We start from the raw sequence: 21,269 nt of genomic DNA, 5'->3' as shown, positions 1-21,269 counted from the left end.
AAACACACCTTATGTTGTATCTATAAATAGCCACACTTTGCTGCATTAGTGACTTTAATTACGCCAGACCACCTTATCAGTCGTGGCAAACGCATTAATTATATCTTCACAATCCCAATGTCAAGTCACTTAAGACTTGTTTAGTCAAACATCAACTATAAAACTATATTTAAAAAAATCTAATTTCACTCAACTATGTGTGATTATTTTTCTAATTTGCAACAACATCACTTTTTAGTGCTTATTTTGCTCATATCACAAACATGCACCCATTGTGTGCATTCTCTCTGTTTTCTTCCCTGTTCAGTGGTTAGAGAGCACTCTCCTTAATTGCATTTCCCCATCCATTGATTATTTCAATGATGCTTCTTGCCACATGGGCATGTGCATCTACAGCAGACCAAGGTCAGACAAGTCTGCAGGGAGGGAAAATAGAAGCACTCCTCGTGTTCCTGTCTGGTGCCTTGTGTGATTTCCATTCATGATCTAATATGGCAGTTGTTGAACACTGTCATTGTCCATTGGCATCAAGTCATGAACATATTGCAATTACAGCAGCACCCTTTCATCCTACTTTGCCCTTTTTTCCTGTCAAAAGATGACAGCTATATTTTAAGATTTATGAGCAGATAGCTTTTCCCATCTGAGCAGACATTCTTTTCATTATTCAGTGGATCTGCACATTATTACAGCTGGTGTCTGAAAAAGATTTTAGCAGGATATTGTTGCAATGTTCTGACATTAACTGCAGTCGCATGTCTTATATAAGTCTCAATGATGTGCTGACTTTATTTAGCTTCAATTACAATGGTAGATGAATGTTAACATCCATAGTTAGTCATTAATCTAACTCTCTGTCTGCAATTTCAGAAAGAGGACCTTCAAAAGTACTGAGATGAGTTATGACCATGGAGAAGCTGTTTTTCTTTCTTTGTGCAGATGTGGGCTCAGAGAACCTTTGTGAATACATATCTAAATGCATGTTAAATACACAATAGACATGGATGAATGGATGAAACCATAAAGATTTGGCTACATTGGTTTTACAAAACATTGGAAACTTCACTTTAAGTGATTTACTTACATAGAGCAAGCAAGGACACACAGTAGAGCTTGTAATACAGTACAAGTTACAATTATTTTATTGTTTCAGACAATCTCAGAAAATAACCATGATTACGCATGCTACCAAGTTCTGAACAGTCTATCAACAAAGCACGGCATAAAATCAAATACAGCACAATGCTCAATGGCTGAATACAATAACAGTTTTGCTTACAGTATGGTGATACATTAAATTGATTAAAAAAAAAATTTAAAAGTCCCATTGTTCCAAAATTCTTATCATTTATTACAAATCTATTGACGGTCATTTTAAACATTTTTCACAGTTCAGCTTTAATAACACTGTTTGAGAAACTAGAGACGCATAATATTTTTCTCTGCTTTGATGGACAATACATGGTATTTATTATAAAAGTGTCAGTAAATAGTCTGCTTCTGCACTCAGCCCTAGTTAATTTACTTCTTCTAAAAGACCACATTCTTTGTTGCTCACATTCTCATTACATTATTTAATGTGAATAAGTATCTGATCACCAGTCATAATATTATATTACAATTCCAGTCTAGCTTTAGAAAAGCACTCAGTACAAGTCTCAGTATCAATAAGTTATTGCGTTCGACATATTAAACAATAAGAAAAACTGTGCAGCCTTTTTCATTTACCTTTTAATGCTTTTGACACTGTAGATCATGTACTTTTAAAGCAAAAAATAAATATATGTTGGTGTTGGGTTTGACAGAACAGGTGGGAGGGTGGTTCAAAAATTATCTTTTCAAAATTACTTAGTGTGAAAGCTAAAGATATTGCTTCTCACTTCTTGGTTGTGGGCTCGCACTGAGTGGAGGCAAAAATCATTCAAGTACTTAATTTTATTTTGATCTAATACTTTACATTAAAAAGATCAAATCTAAAATCAAATCTTTTGAAAGTTATTTGACTACACAGTTGAATATGTCATTTGACTTTTTTCTGTTTATATTTTGATGACAGAAAAAAGTCAAATGGCATATTTAACTGTGTGGTCATATATTTTGATGATCAGTGATGTTTTATCATTTGTAAAATTGCATGTGTGATGTCTTTTAGTGCTGTTTTGTCCAGGTCACCTTTGTAAATAACGTTTTAAATCCCAAATGGATCTTTCCTGGTCAATATTAGTAATAGTAATATAATCACTGCCTGTCAACAACTTTTCTGTGCCAACACAGTGGTGGTTCTTGCATGAATGTCACACTGGACAAGCTTTTCCTTCATCTGTCCAACATGAAGAAGTTCATTCTGCAAGAAAACCGTTTTAGGATGTACAACGCTGTAATTTCTTCCGTTTCTTTCTTTTTAGTCACACTTAGACATTTCAAGAATAAAAATTTAAGTTGTTGCCTTGGCTGCAGTGACTTACATTGACTGGCAATGATTCCATTACATCGGTGTGCAACAATTTTGAACTTTACCGCAGAACTATTCAAATATAAAAGCCTGTGGACTTGATAGACTTGATGGTGTGCTTTAGATCTTTGTTCTGCTGCATGACACAATCATTCTTGAACTAAAGGTCATGAACTGACAGCTGAACATTTTTCCTCAGGAGTTTCTGCTTGGCAGAATTAATGTTTCCATCAATTACACGTCCTCTATGTCTTGAAGTGGCAAAGTAGACCCAGACCAATATGCTATGACCAACATGTTTGACTGTTGGTATGATTATCTTTTAACAGTTATTCTTTTATCCTTTTATCTCACAGAGATTCAGAATATTTTTCCAAAAATTGTGGGACGAGATTTTATTTTCGGCAAATTTGTGATGATTTTTTGTGTCCTTGTAAGCAGTGATTTTGACCTTGAGCCTCTCTCATGGCCAGCATTTTTGCCAAGTTTCTCTTATTGTAGAATCTTGGACCTTAACTAAGGCACTCCATAGGCACTAGGATCAACTGAGCTCTTTTAGCCCACTTTAAGGAGCCACACAGGTCAAGTTTAAGTATTTTGATTATACAGGTCATGCACGAATCAGTCTTGAGTGTGGCTAGTGAAATTGAACTCAGTTTTCTAAAAATGTGTTTAGTGAGTCAATATTTAATTTGCGATTTCACTAGGGTGGCAATTTCATTTTGATACAGGGCCAGTTTGATTTAGATAGCTTTGTTGCTTTAATAAATGAAATGATTGTTTGAAATTTTTTTAGTTACCCAAGTTATGGATAGTAGTAAATTAGTAATATTTGCTTCATAGTCTAAAATTGTCAAGATCTTGGGTAGTATAATTTTGATTATTTGTTGTCTGTGTTACTATTTATCATTATCAGATCAGTCTTGTTCCTCTTATACTTTAGTTCAATCTGTTCACAGTTATTTTAGATTATGTTCATTATTATTAAATTCATGTGCTTATGTTTTTGTCTAGGTTAGCTTTGATTTCCCAGTTGCCCTGTTTGTGTATTATTCCTCCTTGATCCCTTGTGCCATTCTCTCTCTCTCTCTCTCTCTCTCTCTCTCACTCTCTCTCTCTGTCTCTCTCCTCATCATGCCTTCTGCTCTCTCCCCTCAAACCTGCAGCCTATTAGTTAATCAGTCTCAGCTTGTTACTCCAGTATTCACTCTCTCGGTATTTAAAAACCTCTTCTCCTGTTATACTTCGTTTCTTCATGCATCCTGGTCCCTGCTTGTTCCTGCTCTCTCTCCTGGTGTTCTCTTGTGTTTCATTAAATCTCACCATTTTTCATCTGCATTTGGGTCCAATGAACGCAAAAACTTCATGACAGAAACATCTAAGTGTAACAATAAAGCAAAAGACAGACGAAACGCGTAAAAGGGAAAATGCAAATACTTTTTTAAACAGAACTGTAACTTACCAGAAAAATGGGACAGCTCCTCCAGGGGAATCCCAAAGCATTCTCAGTTCAACTGAGAAACTGGAGTCCCCTCCAGTGGATACTGGGTCTTCCTCAGGGTGTTTCTCTGGGTCTTATTTTGGGTCTCCTCCTGATGTCACATTCCCAGAAGAAGAGCGGAGACACCTTGTGAAACAAATTCATTTTGGTCTCTTGTGTCTGTCATCTTGTTCTTTCAATCACTATCCAGAGTTTAAAGTCATAGATGAAGGTAGGAACATAGGAGAACTGGTAAATCGAGTGCTTCACCTCTTGGCTCAACTCAGTATTACTCCAGATTCTGCACCAATCTGTGTATTGACCCTTTTTTGCACTTTTCTTCGCTTATTTGTGAACAAGACCCCTAGATACTTAAATACGTCTACTGGAGCAGAGGTGTCCTCTTTGGGTTACGCAAACAGTATGGTTTGCGTAACCCAAAGAGGACACTTAGACATCGTTTTCTGGTTCAAGACTGTAGTCTTGGACTTATTGATTCTCCCGGCCACTTTGCCCTTGGCTACGAATTGATCCAGTGAAAGCTGTAGATCAGGGTTTGATGAAGCCAACAGTATGGTGATGATGACCTTAGGATTCATTTTGGATCCTAATGCCTCAACATTTTGGCTGTGCCCAGAAACTCTGTCCATAGATGTTACAAACAGAACTGAAGAAAGTTGGCGACTTTGGTGGGTTCTCTCCGATTTACTTCCTGCAAAGTGAATCAAGGTTTGACACCAGTCATTTATGGACACTATGTTTTGAAAAAATAAGAATTTAATCCCTATTTTTTTAGACTAAATGTTTTACAAATCAAACACTTTAAAGATCTGTAATAGTGTAGAATGATCCAGTTCAGAATTAACCAGTCTACACAGTGTTGTGCTGATCTTTACATAAAATGGTTCTACTCCCAAGAAAGACTTTTGTCTTTTCACAAATAGACTGATAAATATGTGTCATTTTTAACTGGAGATGATAAAATGCAATCCAGAGGCCATTAAAAACACATCAATAGCACTTTTATTTAGTGCCAATTAGAATGATCACTTTCCAATTTCAGCAGCATTAACAAACCCCTCCCCCCAAAAATGTCTTGTTTACACACCTCAAAGAAACTACCAATCCTACTGACAAAGCATACAAATATACAATAGAAAACATGTTCAGGGTGCAAATATCAAATTATTTATTTATTTTGTTGGCCTCGGGTTGCCCCCAGGCTGTTTGGCACATGGGTACAAAGTCACATCACCCATATCAAAAACTACCACTGGTCATTCATAACATCTTGCATGCCAAACAGGTGAAAGGCTTAACTTAATTCTTTTATTATGAGGTATTAAAACTTTTTTTTTTACTGTGCCTTTGCTTCAGTCAAACCAAAAACAGAAAAAAAAGAAAATCAAACACTTGAAACACTTGATACACATATGTCTAGCATAACAACCTATTTCAAAAGCTAGCATTATTTTATATATATATACATATCTATTATTTGCATAACAGATATGAGCAAAAATGGAAGTCATTGTTGCCGCTGGGTACAATAAAATGACAAAAGAGCAAATAAGGTGTCAAACTGTGATCACCTCAATAAAGTCTCTAAGATCATTACAGTGTCCTTTCGATTAGACTCATTCATCGACATTGTTTCCTTCTCATTCTTTACTTGTCTTCTGGACGACTTTTATTCACTTCCAACTTTCTTTAGATGCTCTGGTTCCACCCTGACCAGCTGAGAGTCCTCAGTTATCTCTACCAGGCCCTGCATCTCTGGACCATCTACATTCACCAGCTCTCCTTCCTCCACCTCCACATGCATACCCAGCCCGTTCTCTCCCTCTGGCTGCGTCTCTCCCTCCGTCACCTCGACCATCTCTGTGTTTTGCACCACCTCCTCCTCCCCTTCCCGGATCTTCTTCACATGGAAGGTAAAGGGGGGGACGCGGTACACGGTTGTCTTGGAGCGAGCATACTCTGTGTGATCAGGAGTGAGGGATTTCTTGAACTTATCTTTGGAGCTTTTCATCTTTGCCTTCCGCTCCTGGTTGGGGGTCATGTGGGTTCCAAGTTTGTTGATCTTTTTCTCGAGGTTGTGCTTCGTCTTCTCAAGATTGTCACGGGTTTTCTGCCTCGTCTTCTCCAGGTTCTCGCGGGTCCTTTGCTTGGTCTTTTCCAAGTTCTCCTTGGTCTTTAGTTTGGTTTTCTCCATTTTTTCTTTGGAGAAGGCCTTCTTTATGTTGTCTACTTGCTGCTTGGTGGTGCGTTGGAGACGCTTTGTACGAGACTCTTCGATAATTTCTTCAACCTCAATTTCTTCATCAGAATTGAGATTTTCTTTAACTCCTTCTTGTCCATCCTCAGGTATTTGCTCTAGGCCTTCCACTGCTTTGCTTTCAGTTGTCTCTGCTGTCCTGGGCTTGGATTCCTTTGGTGTCTTCACTTGGTCCTGACAGTAAAAAAAAGGAAGGGAGAAGAGAAAAAGGAACTATTAATTTGCTGAAACTGAGTGTGAATTAAACCAGATTGCAACATGATAGCTGCTTTTTTGGAAACAATACAACAATGTTATTTGATTTATTGTGGAATGAAAGCTACCTGCCTCAGAAAAACAAACAAAAAACCCCCCTGATGAACCAAAACTCACATGGAAAATGTGAGCTGATAGTTTGCAGAGTGACGCATTAGCTTAATGTGCAACGCAAAGCTGCAGCTGGTGCAGAATGCCACCTAGTGGTGTAAAATGAGCATCTCTAATAAAATTTGCAAAGATTTCAACTCAATAAGCATAATTTGTACTGCGTGACATATACATTAAATATGACTTAACTCATATTTAACTCCAGAGCACGAGTTGATTGCTACCGCAATCAACCTGAAATGAAAGCCAAGAACGTCTTGCATCAAACCACATTACTTCCTGTCATTTGGTATCATTTTTGCTTCGAACCCTAAACCAAGTCTTTTGAAAGACACATTTTAGGAGAGATGAATGACAGAAATCCTAAATATATTTTGTAGCCAAAAAAACCCTCCAACAAAACAAAATCTGGAACCATTTGCATTTACATGCAAACTATCAATGTTTTGTAATTCAAAGGCTACTTTGATTTCATCACTTCATCTTATAATTTATTCAGTTTCACTTAAAACCCGCAGCACAAAAGCACAGCAGTTTCACACAGGGACCGCTTTGTGTCGAGTGTAGAAAGTAAGCATTTGGTAAAGAGAAGAACAGATTCAGAAACTCCCACCTTGTTTTTCTTTTAACCAAGACAGCGAGAGAGGAATAGGAAGTTTATCTTTTTATTCATAAACTGTTATGCTGGTATCCTTGAGGACACAAGGAAAGAAACAAGTGCTGAATAGGTGACAGGTGGACTATGAGCTTTGCAGGCACTGACCTTCAGGACTTTCAGGACTAAGGAATTTGATTTCACTCATATCATGCTAACAAACTCCTAGAGGGAAGACAGGTCTTACATTGTTGCCAGATCTCCAAGGAAAGGTCAGGGTGATTTTTTTTGTGTTATGTGGTATAAAAATCTGAATTGTAACTTTTGAAAGAGTGCTGAGAGCTTGAATCCAATAATAAAAAAAAACATACTGATATTATCCAAAAGTGTTTAACTTATCTTACTTTTTAAAAATTTGAAATCACTTCTGTTTAAACCTTAAAAGAGCCTCAGGGATATATTTTTTTTTCAAATTACGCCTTAAAGTAGACTTTTATTCTGCTCCTTGATTTTTTTCCCCCACACCCTGCTTGCCTAAATGACATTGATTTTTCAATTCACATCATCTGTATTGTTGATTGTTGATTTTATGTTGCTGTAAATAACTTTAGAAATAAGAATCTCCCAGTGTTACTTGATCTTTATTTAAAAAAAACTCAATATTAATTTGCGGTGAATAGTAAGAGCTCATCTACAGTGAGTTTGCCCTCAAGGAAGTATGGTGATATTTTGGCATAATGTCTCCTGTAACATGTTGCCAAAGACAGACAACTATTTTTTACTTATCACCCACACAGTTGAAACAGAAGTAAAGTACTAATTGGTAGCAAATGTCTTGTTTATGCTCTCTGCTGCAACACTCAACACTACTTCCTTAGGAGTTCTCTTAAAATATACAGTTCATTCATTATCATAAATGTAAACAGTCTAAATGTCTTCTGACAAAGGAGATGTTTATCTGAGAAGGTCCCTTACACAATCGAAATATCATTCAATCCAATATTTTGATAGCAGGAATAAATTGTGGTAGTTAAACACCAGCACACAGAAGAGAACAACTGACAAATTTAAGATTGGGATGATTAGCAACTCATAAATTAGGAAGTTTCTGTTGATAGTGAGAGATATTATGCCTTATGTCGGACTTGTAAAAGAGAAGCACCTGTCAGAATTTTCTACACTGTTTAAATACTGCCACACAATCACAAAACATACATTGCCTCCATATCTGGGGGTGTATATATGGTGGCTCTGGCCGACCCGCTGTGTGTGCGTTTATTTTGAGCTGGCCTTTTCTGCTTTCTGGATTCCATCTACACTCCTCTGGCCACCGGCCACTACATAGCTGGGCCCTACAGACAGCCCACCCCTCGCCCCAGCTGAACAACACCATCCCCTGCAGTACAGCAACAGATAAACACAGCATGCTGCAACCATAGTAACCACCTCATCCTGCAGGCCATGCTGGCTACTGAAGATTGAGCTGAGCTGCATAAATAGGACATCGTATATACATGATATATACGATAGCAAATTTGCTGGATGATAAATTGTCCTGCTAATCATTTCAATAAAGAATCATTTTGTTGCTTTGAGAGCATTTTATTGATAATGACATATTAGTGCAAGTTTGCCCCGTCATGGACCAGTAAATTTGGGATGCAAAGAACTTAACGCTGGAACTGAAAGATATGTTTAATTATCCAAAACAACAACCACTAACTACATAAATCATAAACAATATGGATAATTGTGTATTTTCAAACAACACTACGTAATGATGTTAGTGAAATGAGACAGGCATCTCTCAAAAGAGACTAAAACATATTTAGATATTAAATAAATATGCAAGACGTTTGAGGCTCGTAGGAATGTGGCTAAAAAACTTTCCTGTTTACAGTCCATTGAGCGCTAAGGAAATCGTGGTGACATCAGTGAACCCTGTTTGGGTTTCCAGCCCTGATAACAAAACACAAGACTGAGAGCCTCTGTTTTAATATGTTAAATCCATTAGCGTCCCCGTGTTACCTTCCACTCTCCACAGATTTACTACTTCACAGCAGCGGAAAAGTTTGCCCGCTGTGTGAATGTATTCACTGACAGGTGCCAAGGGAGCGGGGACTAAGAATCTTCTGTTAAATAACATAAACCTCCCTTGTTGACGGCTCTTTCCAACAAGAGTAACTAAGTGGCTGGCCCTCATGGAAAACTTGATCCTAAGCATCCTGTTTTTGAATGGCTGCATATACTTGGCTATCTGTGAAGAGTAAAACAGGTCGGCTTTAAAACAAAATTAAATGATTCAGGAATAGAAAATAGGTTTGGAGAAAAATGCTATTCGAAGCAGAATGGCCACCCCTCAGAGATGAGAGCTCTCCTTTTGGGGGAAATGTTAATTTTGTAAATGTTTAAAGAAAGCTCTTACAAGCAAAATGTTATCGTACCTTCTCATGACAACCAGAGGCTGTTTTATTTTCTGTACCAGATGGGTAAAATTCGGAGTCAGTTAAAGGCGTAATATGATACATCGTCGCTATGGACAACAACGGAAACGGTACCATAAACTGCTGGCTTCTTTCTGTCTCCATTCCCCAGACTATTTATCCAGATGTTGTTGTGAATACCTACACTAATCAAAGAAACATTTAAACAGGTTAACTAAAAAAATATTCTTAATGGACATAAACCTCATTCAAACAACTACTAAATAAATCATAGTGAAATATCTTAAAACTGTTATATTAGTGGTAGTTATAGTTAGATTCAGCTTTCACTTCCTGTCAACCTTTCAATACTTTCCAGTTTGCATCACAAATAAGTCAGAATAATATCAAGCTAAATTAAAACTGTAGGTGCAAGTGTCGGAAAATGTCAGACTCACTGTTTAGATGAGTCCACACACTGTTAACAGATGCTCTTAATCCACCTACATCCATGCAACCATTTAACAGGCTAGAAGATAAACAGACACACACACTATTCCTTTAGAGGCAGTGTGATGAAAGGCCTCTTCAATGAGTCACCGGAGCAGCTGTCTTACCCCGTCCACTCCTTGCAGCTGTGCTGCTAGCATTCACAGTGAGTGATGTCTCTGACCGATATGTCGCTTTAGAGTGGGAGAAGGCCAAGGGAGAGATTGACATGGGCTGGAGGTTTGCGTGTTACATCTCGGCATGAACCTGCATCAGGATGCTTTGATGTCTAGAGACTGCTTGCAGGCTATAATATGACCGCTAATGTACTCTGGTCATTTATTCTAAAGCTTCCTACACGGTCCAAAATAAACCTTAGACAATTCACAGGGGACTGGCTACCCGCCTACTACCGCTTTAGGTATTTTGAAGGTGAGTCAGATGACTTACGGCAAAATACAAATTCTGGGGCATGAAGTTTTTGAGATATAATTAGAATCCCCAGCGCCAATGGCGCTGGACTAAACCACAGCTTATATACAGATTCATTCAAAATGAGAGGTTTTATTTACCAGAAAGCCAGCATCAAATGGAGCTCTCTGATTTCCACAGCTCAGGCTTTCCACAGCCCCTGACTCTGAAACCACTGAAATCTCAGCATGGTTATTCACACTTAATGGTGTAAAATTGAGTTTTCCATTCCTGTGTTAATGTGAGCTGCCAAGAAAACTGGAAACAGTATGTGAAGGTATTACATAATGACTTCATTCTCTCCAGTAGTGCAATCTGTACTGACAAAGTGGTACATTAAGTAGACTTTTTAATTATATATTTTTTCAGTCTTACTTCAAATTAGTTTATATGTTTGTATTCCCTATAGACTAGCTCACCTAAGATTAAACAAAGAGTTGTGATAAATATGTATATTCTGTAAAAATCTATATTTAAATCATTTTCATTTGCATAAAAAAGGATGTAGAATACTATTCATGAGGTTGTATCATTTTCTCTTTTCATGCATAACTTAGTGAAAAGGGCTCTTAAGCCAAAGCCCTACTTCAAAAAGTTATTTTTGCCCAATGAAAATCTTGCTCTCAAGGCTCTGAATCAAGTCGTTGTTAATGTGTGTGAGGGAACTGATGCACTTTCAGTGGAAAAACTAAAATATCTACTATGACTCATAGATTCCCACTGTCAGCAAAAAAAACAAAAAAAACAATCGGTGTTGAAATTAAATGAAGTTGAGGGCATTTCATTTACACTGCAGTCCTGTTTCGTAATTTTTGAAAGCAACAGTTCAGTCTTAACCTGTGTAAATGCATGAGTACATGTGCTTACTGGCATAAATATAAGCGTTTGTGTGCAGGGAAAACATTTCTATAACATCATATTGTAGGTTTGTTGCATAGTAACTTATGTGATTTGCTGTACTTGACTATAAAAGACAAACATGCCACTGTTGCTAAATAGTTTAAAGGTTAATCCTAACCCAGCTTACAAAATGTTGCTCCGACTGAACCTAATACGGCTACTATTTATATTAGTAATAGGTTAATCTTCCAGAATATTTGAGAGCATGCAAAACCTAATGCCAAGGCTGCTATAAATCCCCTGGAGTTCTCACATGCAAAGAGCAAAAGATTCACATGCCACATAAGTATTGGAAAAAACCACAAAGGTGAATCTGACTGTGGATTCTCACTAAAAACACATTGCTTTCATTACCAAAATGTTAACTTAAAGCAATGAAACAGCTATTTATTATATATTTCTGGTTCAGTTTTACTTATTACTCTTATGACGATAAAAAAAAATCTACAGATCTAAGAAAATTGCAAACAAAATGACTGACATCTGTAAATCTAGAAATATGTTACAAAGTAATTTCAAAATCACTCCAAGAATATTTCAACAACTCTTTAAGGTCTAGTTTAAGTCCAGACTTAAAATCTGCTAGAGACTCTTTAGCCATTAATGCTCAAAACCCCTCCAAAATTGCACATTTAGGTTTAGGGGTTAATTACTTTTTAAAAATGTATTCTATATATACTCTCTCTCTCTCTCTCTCTCTCTCTCTCTCTCTCTCTCTCTCTCTCTCTCTCTACATATATATATATAAGATTACACAACTTTTTCGATTGCTTTTTTCATCTTTGTCTGTTACCTAATATAATCAATGCTAAAATCAATATATATGGTGTCAGTTTAGATGTTATTCAACTCAAAATTTGGATTAAATAATAAACATAATTTGGGAATAACTTTTGTTGAGAAAAAAATATTCAGATTTGGTACCATCTCAAAACATTTAGCCAGTGTTTTACTTTGATTACGTTCTCATTCATATTGGGATAATGTGCCGAATAAGCTTGGAGTGTATCAGCAGCATTGCCCAGAGCTGAAAAGTGGCATGAGGACACATATTTGTTCGCTGGCCAAGTAGCTGGATGACAGCTACAACTGTTCAAACTAGACGTTGACCTGATCCGTCTTCCAGTTGGTACATCCTGTTTGCTGCCATGGGATGTGGGATGGGCGTGCGTGGAGAAATGAGAAGGAATTTAAACTCACCAGGAGTAACTCAAGACCTCCTTCTGGCATTGTTTAAGAGAATGTTAATTATTTTGTCTGGGTAGATGTTGCTGATGAAATGAATATGCTACAAATTGAAGACCAAATTTGGGACGGATCCATGTCATGAAGCAGCATTTTATTTTTTTTTCTTACTATTTTCATTTATCAATTTATCACAGTACAATACACAAATGCTATGTTGCAGATATGGTTTATATAATCAATCAAATTCAATCAAATGTTATTTGTATAGCACATTTCAGCAGCAAGGCATTTCAAAGTGCTTCACATAATTAAAATAAAAATAAAAATAAATAATAATGATAGTTTTGGTCAATTGGTTGCAACTTCCAATCAGGAGAAAGACCCAGAAATCCATTATAAATACATTTTAGGGTGGATAAAGTAAGCTAACATAAAACTTCAGGAACTGCTTTCTCAAAATCAAGACTTCAGCCATATTTGTGGAATATGCTTAAAAGTTAGGTTTATTTCTCTCTATATGTTCTATAACTAGATGAATTGAATAGGACTGAAATGGATTTACCGGTAAATCCATTTGCACCAACACCCACTTTAACACAGGCAAACAACGGCACAAAGGACCTTACAGGCAGCACTTTGAGCTATTATCAAATTACACTTGTTTTGTTGTGCTGTATGGTCCATAGGCCTCTCTGACAGGTAAGTGTTTGAAATGTTCCACATCACTGCTTACGCAGATTTGTTATTTTTTTGCTTTGGAAAAGCAAAGAGAAAAGAAAAACAATGCAGTGGCAAATACGTCTTGCTTCACAGGGACATTAATGGAACAACTTTTAGAGAAAAAAAACAAAACAATGGTCTGCATTTTTTAAAATATGAAAGAATTCCAAACAAAAGGAGGGGACATGGTTGTTTTTGCTCCAGGGTGAACTCATTTCCTTCTTGTTATCAGCAAAATATACATGTGGTGAAAGAAAAAAGGGAACCCCCAAACAGTGACCTGCATTTAAATGAGCCAAAAGAAACAACACTCTGGCTCCATGATGTCGCTCTCCGCTGCTAAAATAAGAGATAACACTGGAACACAAACATAACAGATATTATCTTCATAGAAATAGGATAGTGCTACATTTTGAGAAACATGTTTATTTATTGCTTAAAATTAAATGGAAAGGATTAAGACATAATTTAAGTGTAAACACATATTTATTTTTAAATTAACATGTACACAGACGGCATTATTTAGAATGACCATAAATAACCAGACTCAAGGAAGTAGTCCAGCTCAGATAAAGCACTGATGACAGAAACTATTGTTTCCATGTTCAGTAATGGAACCTACTAATTATGTAAACTACTCACTGTAGTTTACATCATTTTCCTAAAATAATTTTTTAAAATGTGTCATATGTTGTATAATTCAACTGAAAAAAAGAAATGTTTTTTGAAACATTCTTTATCTAAAGTTCTTCAAATCTGTTCACTTGTGAGGCAATTTCTTTTCTATTGGCCATAACTGATATGTGTACCCAACAACATCAAATATTAATCAAAAATTGTATAAAACTAAGATTTTTTTCTTTTCTTTTTTTTTTAAACATTTTACCTTTAAATAGATTTGTTTGTCTTTCAGTTAAACTGTACAAAATAGGTGAAGTTCTGAAATAAGCATCTGCTCTACATCACTAAAACGTGGGAACTTGATGTGTTTACATTTTGGTGATGTATCATACAACTTTGGGCTCAATGAACATGGGAACCAATTGCTATGTAATCTTAGTGCAATCTCTCTATAGACAGAAAATGGAGACAGGGAGTGTGTGCGAAGTGCTGTGGATAATACTGGAAGAGCAATGCTATCAGTTCTGGATTATACGTCTGATTTGGATTAAAATAGGCCATCTCGATTGTGGGAGCGATAAGGGGGAGTGGCGTCTGAAGAGGGGGGTGCAGAGATGCCAGCAGAATGAATCAGAGCTCTATCTTTGTGCTGCTTGTTGACTTCCTTTCACTCAAGTTACTTGGTTTTACTTGCTACGACATGATAGGTAATTGAAAACACTTCATTGTAGAGGCGCTGACATGCAGTCTGTGCAGGGAAACAACAATTCAGTAAAGAGGCCAAAGGGCTTCCCATGGTTGGAATTCTACGTCTGGAGTAAGAGAGACTATGCTGTTACAGAGACGGGCAAGTTGAAAATCTATTACAGAAAAGTGAGCAGTGGTCTGCAGGGAGCACTGTCTGGCTGTGACTGGAGCTCTGCATAGAGTTGTTAGAGTAGTCTGTAACTGAGAAGTCCTCTAACCACCTGATAGAATGACCACATAGCTAACGCTGTTTTTGAGGAGCATCCAAACACACCCTGATTCCAGACGCAGGAATACCGTCTCGCCATGCCAGACTGGTGGATTGTATTGCATAAACTAGATGAAGACACCTGTAGAGTTTCATGAAATTGATTCATACAAGTTTCTGATCAAACTTTAAGTTGCATGAATTTTGAAAATCATCACTTGTTTTCTGTGCATGAGACCATGTGTTTGTGTCTGACATTCATGCCAGGTCGAAGACTAAATGCTGCCAATACACATCTTTCTCACTTTAGAACTAATGAAACTCAATTCAGCCCAATTCAATTCAACTCATTTACAAACACCTTAATAATACAAAAGAAAACCTAAATGTAAAAAAATAAAAAAGTAAAAACTCAAAGTGTCTTCAAAAACAAGACTTTACAACAAAAATCTTCTGTAACAATCTGTTTTACAGTGAGCCTGAAAAACCGTCTTGTAAAGTATGCTCTGGAGTGACTAAAGAGTGCAACATCAGAAGAGACTAAACTCTCAACAACAAACTTATAGACAATAAAGCATCTTGCCGTTAGCACCAAAGGATCTAATCTCCCACAAGAAGCAAAGGTCGCTCTGCTCTTTTTCCAGACAAATACCTACTTCTTTATACTCTGCCACCACCTTAACTTCTTCACCCAAAATAGAAATCTTTGTTTTGTTCACATTCAGGATGAAATGATTGTGCCCACACCTTTCTACAAAGTGATCCTTTGGTTCTTCATCACAGTCTGCAAACTGTGATGAAGTCTAAGGTTTGCAGTGTCAAAGCGAAGGGTGAGAGTAAAGTCTCCTGTGGTGCTCCTGTGCTGCTGACCTCCTAGTCACATGGACACGCCCTTCCGGGTCACAAATTATGGTCGGTTTGTTACAGTTCTAATCTAAAAAATAAAAAAAAAGTGATTAGCACTGTTGCATTGCAGCAAGAAGGTCTCAGACTCAAATCTTAGCCTGGGCTTTTTCTGCTTGAAGTTCTCCTTTTTTTAATAAGGGTTTTCTCCTGTTATTCTATCCTCTTCCAATAATGGACTTTGATATTTTTTCACATTTAATTATCACTTTGCCATTTGGGCAATGCAAAGGTTCAGCGCTCTATATAAGGTTTATACGGTGGTCAAATAAGTACAAGACAAATGAATGAGTGGGTCTCTCTTGGCATATGAGCCACTCCAAGCTTCTGGCATGCCAAAATGTCTACATCTTTATCAGTAAAGACTAGGATAGCTTAGAACAACATTAATTACATTTATTTATTGAAGTCCATGCTTCAACATTTGAGTATGGCTTACAAAATTATCACAGCAGCTGAATATGGTCGGTATATGTGTCATTTCTGAGCTGCAACATTCAGGACACTGAAATAAAAAAAATAAAAAAACTGAAAATTTTGAAACAGCCAGATCAAATCCCGTGCAACAGCTTTCAAAGCAGTGTTATTTTTGCTCCATAAATCCAGCATTCACCAACAATTTCACACTGAACAAGAATCTACATGCAGATAATTACCATAATACGTGCAATTATAAATGAGGAGAAAACATGACTTCATAATTAACACTGTGAAGAATATCTATGTTATGTCCAGTCTAAATTATTAAAAGCCTGTTTTCTGCTCTGGGTTTAAATGTTGACAGCGACTAAGCCTGGCTGGTTGAATGTCAGTTGTAATATTTGTGGCAAGAATGCTGGGACTACATTAATAACCTCAGTGAAAAAGCAGGAGCAGCTTCTACTGTTGCCTGGGCAGATTTCATCCACAGACAACCCAAGCTGGGAGACAGATCAAAGGTTTAGACATTTGTGTCTCTTTAGCTGATTTGAAGGACAAGCTCACCGCGACAGCTAAGGATCCCTTCCAGCTCTTCCTTCTAACTGATTCTCCAATTTTGATCAGCTGCAAGGGGTTCATGTTTAAATTCCGCATTCGCAGTCGTTGCATAACAACAACCAAAAGACCTGTGCATGAATTCACCTTCTAAATTATAGTATCCTGTTTATTTCAGTTTCTTTTTTCCTCTCGTGAGACACATGGAAATGAGGGGAGAAAAGAAATCATTGTAAGTGACACGCACTTTAACATGATTCACAGCCATGTCATTAATAAAATGGTCATAGGGGAAAAATATGGAAGAAGAATATGAAGTAAAGCCTCCATTGACTCACTGTTGGCTGCTACCAGCAGTGTCCTGATGACAGTTTAAATGTGATTCATGCTGAAGGGAAAACCTTCCACTGCAGTGCAGTGAGGACACCCACAATGCGAGGAATATTTGAAAGCTTCTTATGTACAGTGATATGCAATTTGCATGTGGTAATTATGTCTTTATTGCTATGCCCTGCTGTTGCCTGGCAATGCCGCTTCCCGTCAGGTTTAAATATAAAGCTTCCATCCCAGGTTTCCCAACCCGGAAACTCTCAACTGTGCGGCTATTCTCGGAGAGCACATCCAGCAGTGTGACACAACACAAAAATACAGCACCTGCACTCAGCTGAACAAAGAAAAGCAGGACGTCTCATAGCACACGGCGACAGATTTCACGTATTTTGCTGAAATCTGAGCGAGAATGACTTTGACATTGTGGGTGAAACCCAACGCACACACGCGGATAGTGGCAAAGCAATTCCATGGAGTCTTGCCTTAACCTCTACACGCTGTACTTCAACCCTTACATCAGTCTTACCGTATTTCTAATTCTAAACCCGTCCCGCTCCAACACATCAACACGCAAACAGAGTGAGTGGAAAGTGGTGAAAACTGGCTGAGAGCCAGTGCTGATTTGCATTGCTGCCAATATGTGACCTATCTATCACTTGGTCAGATAAACTGGACACAGTACAGCCACCCTTTTGATTAAAACAAAGTAGGCTGGAAGCCAGGGGAAACCACTGCAACATAACAGAAAGGCTTACAATCTCCAAAACAGCAGGAGGCACCTGCTTTACTGAGTAATTTATTGGGGTGAAGTGCCTATGATTGGATTTCTGCTGGATGCCAACAGTGTAACCTGCTCTTGCGGTGCAAAGAGTTTGTGCCTGCCAATATAGATCCCCAAGTAAGCTCCGCACATGTGAGGCTCGTCACCATAAGATCCCTCGCTACAGATGTATATGAGATTAACTCATCGTTTTTCCAGTAAGTGAAGCATCTGAGTTTATATAGGAAATTACTGCTGCATATTCAAGTGAGATTTTTTTCTTTTCTTTACAGAGTAGCTTCAACGTGTGTCAGACATGACGGCATGTCGAGCTAAAAAAAGAACTGCTCACTGAGGTAGCTATAGTCCTTTGACTAGTGCAGCTGGCACTTCTTATTTTCTTGCTTCTTTGATTTTTTTTTTCCAGACCACAAGTTCAAGTTATTTCTAGTTGAAGCTACTTATTTTTCTGTTTTGCACCTTTAAAACTGAGCCTGCCTATGCTTACATTGGTCCAATCATTAACTCAAGTGCGGTATTATGCGCCATAAATTTTAGCTTTGTCTTAAGACATTGTCAAGACAAAAAATATTCAACATGTTTTCACCTCTCATTACTCCAGACACCACCCTGTCCTCAGCAGTGGGGCGTTGGTTCTGTCTCAAATAGCTCCACATGCCTGTGTTTATAGGGCTTATATTTTCATTTACAGCCAGAAGTCTTTATATAGATTTCATTGGGCGATCACGTATGCCTGAGGAATGGAAGAAATTGCTACCTGTCCTGGGTTTTCCATGAAAGTTACAGGGTCTAGTCTGAACAGAAGCTGCACAGAAGCTTCTGAGGACAGGAGAGCTTTTGTTCAATACTTTGTGAACATTACAGCCTTGCTGAAGTTTTAGGAATGAGTGATTCTGAGATACGTGTCATGGAATCTACGTAGCCTTGGCATCTCATCCTTCATCCTGAAAGGGCCGCAGTCCTCTTTTCATTTCCACTAACAAGGCTCAACTCATGCCACAAATTTGGCTTTTCTCTCTGCAGAGATGAGGTTAGTAGGTTGCCGCGACGGCCTTTCAGGTGAATTTCACACGTCTTTTCCAAACCTCCCTTCAGGATGTGGGGAATGCAACGTACCAAGTAGTAGATTAACACGATACTGTGAAGCTTTACATGTGTCAGTAGCAATTTCGAGATATTCATTTGAATCTGTTATGTCTAAAGGTATGCAATAAACTTATAAAAAGACATATCTTCCACATTTCACCTGGTAGATGAGGACTTTGAAGTTCCGTCTCTTGAGCAGCTCGTACTCGTTGCTCTCCAGCTTCTTGATCTGGCCCGCCTGCTTTTCCAGGTTGCTGCGCACCGTCTTGACGTTGACGCTGACCTTGCGCACCTTGTCCAGCATTTTATTGACTGTGTTGGCAGTGTCGACGTGGTTCTTGGACAGCTTCGCCAGCTCCCCTTGGATGGTTGACACAGACTTCTCCATGGCCTCCTGTCGAGCCTCGAGTCCATTCTGGGTCTGCTGGATCTTGTCTACCACACCTATGATCTTGTCCAGCAGAGAGAGAATCATGACCCCGTTCATCTGCGCTTCACTCTTGCCTCCAGCATCCAGCACCAGGTCCACTTCTTCAGCTGGATCATCGTCATCTACTGCTGGCTCTGTAGCGGCGCCAACGAGAGCAACCTCTTCATCATCGTAGGGTATATCGGCATGGGCTGCATGTTCCTTTTTGACTCCTGCGTCTGCCATACCTAGCAACTAAATATACCGCCTCTTTACCAAAATAAACAAGCTATTCAGATAAGCCTTAGTCTGCTTTTCTTTCTTTTAGACAACTTCCAAACGTACTTTTTTGCCTCTTTAAATTCCTCTCAGTCAATCCTCTCTACCTCTCTCTGCCTTTGCTCTGGGATGCCAGCCAGCCAAGGGGAGTGGGGCCTCTCACAGCTGAAGCATGTGTGCCCTGACTCAAATGCCTCCGCTCACTGCAAAACCACCCAGCCAAACTTTTCCCTTCATGCACCCAGCCTCCACCCAGTACCAGCCTACTGCTGCAGCTCCACCCCATTCTGTGCCTAAGCAGAATGTCTGGAGACCCCCTCCTCTTAGTGGCATAACTCTCCCAAATAAAACGGCAAGGTGAGGCTCTCTAATGGAAACATCACAGAAAACAAGCTTGATGAAGCTCCAAAAGCAACAGCTGTTCATCTGTCTGTCTGTCTGTCTGTCATTTTAAACTGGATTCCGTTTACTTCAGTGTTTGTGTACACTTTAATTTAAATTGTGTGTTTGGTGATATTAACAGCTTAGTTTTGGTATATTATTTTGAGATAAAGAGCAGGATAAACACATCTGCAAATAAATACCTCATATAAAATGACTTGCTGTGAGCTTACGGTAACATTTAGTGTATTCACAGTTTTTTCTCAGTTGCCTTGGTGCATTTCTCAAATCATTTTTGACATTTGTCAAACAATAAATGCATTTCTCAAAACAATTCGTACAAACAGCAAAACACTGTTGATTACCTTCAAAACTCAGTTTCTTTCTCAAAATCCTTAGTTCTTCTCTCGAAATTAAATATCTGTATCAATAAACTTGTCAGTGCATCAGGATGACAAATCCTTGTTTCATTGTGTGCTAATAAGACAGTCAGGTTTGATTGTTAAGTGTTTTGAATGTTGTTGAGGGTGCGACAATTCAACAGACACCCATATAATACATTTTGATCAACATGAAATAAGCAGTTAAAAATTTAGGAAAAAGCAGAGAGTCTTACATAATCACTTGATGTACAAAAAGATGTGCAACTTGTTCGAAAGAATAAGAAATTGCTTTTTTGATGAGCACAAGTGACACAATGATTTGAAGATTGAACATGTAATTTTGAGAATTTCAATTCTGCTCTGAGAAATACACCAAAGCAACTGAGAGCAACTGCATTAACATATTGTTTTGTGACCATGAATCATACAGTAAAAACCCATCTGTAAATATGTCTCAGACAAATTAATTGATGAGCTTGATAGAGTAACATCAATGTTGCAAGTGTTGCTTTAAGCAACAATAGTCATATTTTATTTTTACAAACAGGAATGCCAGTTTCTTAGTGTATTTAATAAAAATTATTGCAACTTTTTTCTCTAAAAGTGTAGGCTCTTTTATGCCACCTGGGGGTCAAAATACACTTCGATAATAGTTGATCAAACGAGAAGAACATTGTGAATTCCGGAAAATACTTTCAAAATAAGGTAAACTAACTAAAACAACTGACAATTATTTGTAAATTAAATTCGCCGTCATGTCAGTGACATTATATGGTATTAAATGTTAGCAATGAATCCACTACA

The 21,269-nt window shown here is 37.9% G+C and overlaps 1 protein-coding gene across 1 annotated transcript; it reads right to left on the bottom strand.

The window, feature by feature from the left end:
* Positions 1-5,097: 5,097 nt before the first annotated feature.
* On the bottom strand, positions 5,098-19,929 carry cavin1a (caveolae associated protein 1a). The gene is made up of 2 exons (XM_008417052.3): positions 19,174-19,929; positions 5,098-6,384 (listed from the first exon to the last, which is right to left on the bottom strand). The coding sequence occupies exons 1-2, from the start codon at positions 19,666-19,668 to the stop codon at positions 5,623-5,625; spliced, it is 1,257 nt and encodes a 418-aa protein (XP_008415274.2). The 5' UTR covers positions 19,669-19,929; the 3' UTR covers positions 5,098-5,622.
* Positions 19,930-21,269: the final 1,340 nt, after the last annotated feature.

Source organism: Poecilia reticulata, chromosome 8 (assembly GCF_904066995.2).
Source record: "Poecilia reticulata chromosome 8, P_reticulata-male-v2, whole genome shotgun sequence".
NCBI classification, from domain to species: domain Eukaryota; kingdom Metazoa; phylum Chordata; class Actinopteri; order Cyprinodontiformes; family Poeciliidae; genus Poecilia; species Poecilia reticulata.
The sequence above is the reverse complement of the archived record's forward strand: the minus strand, read 5'-3'. Positions and strand labels throughout refer to the sequence as shown.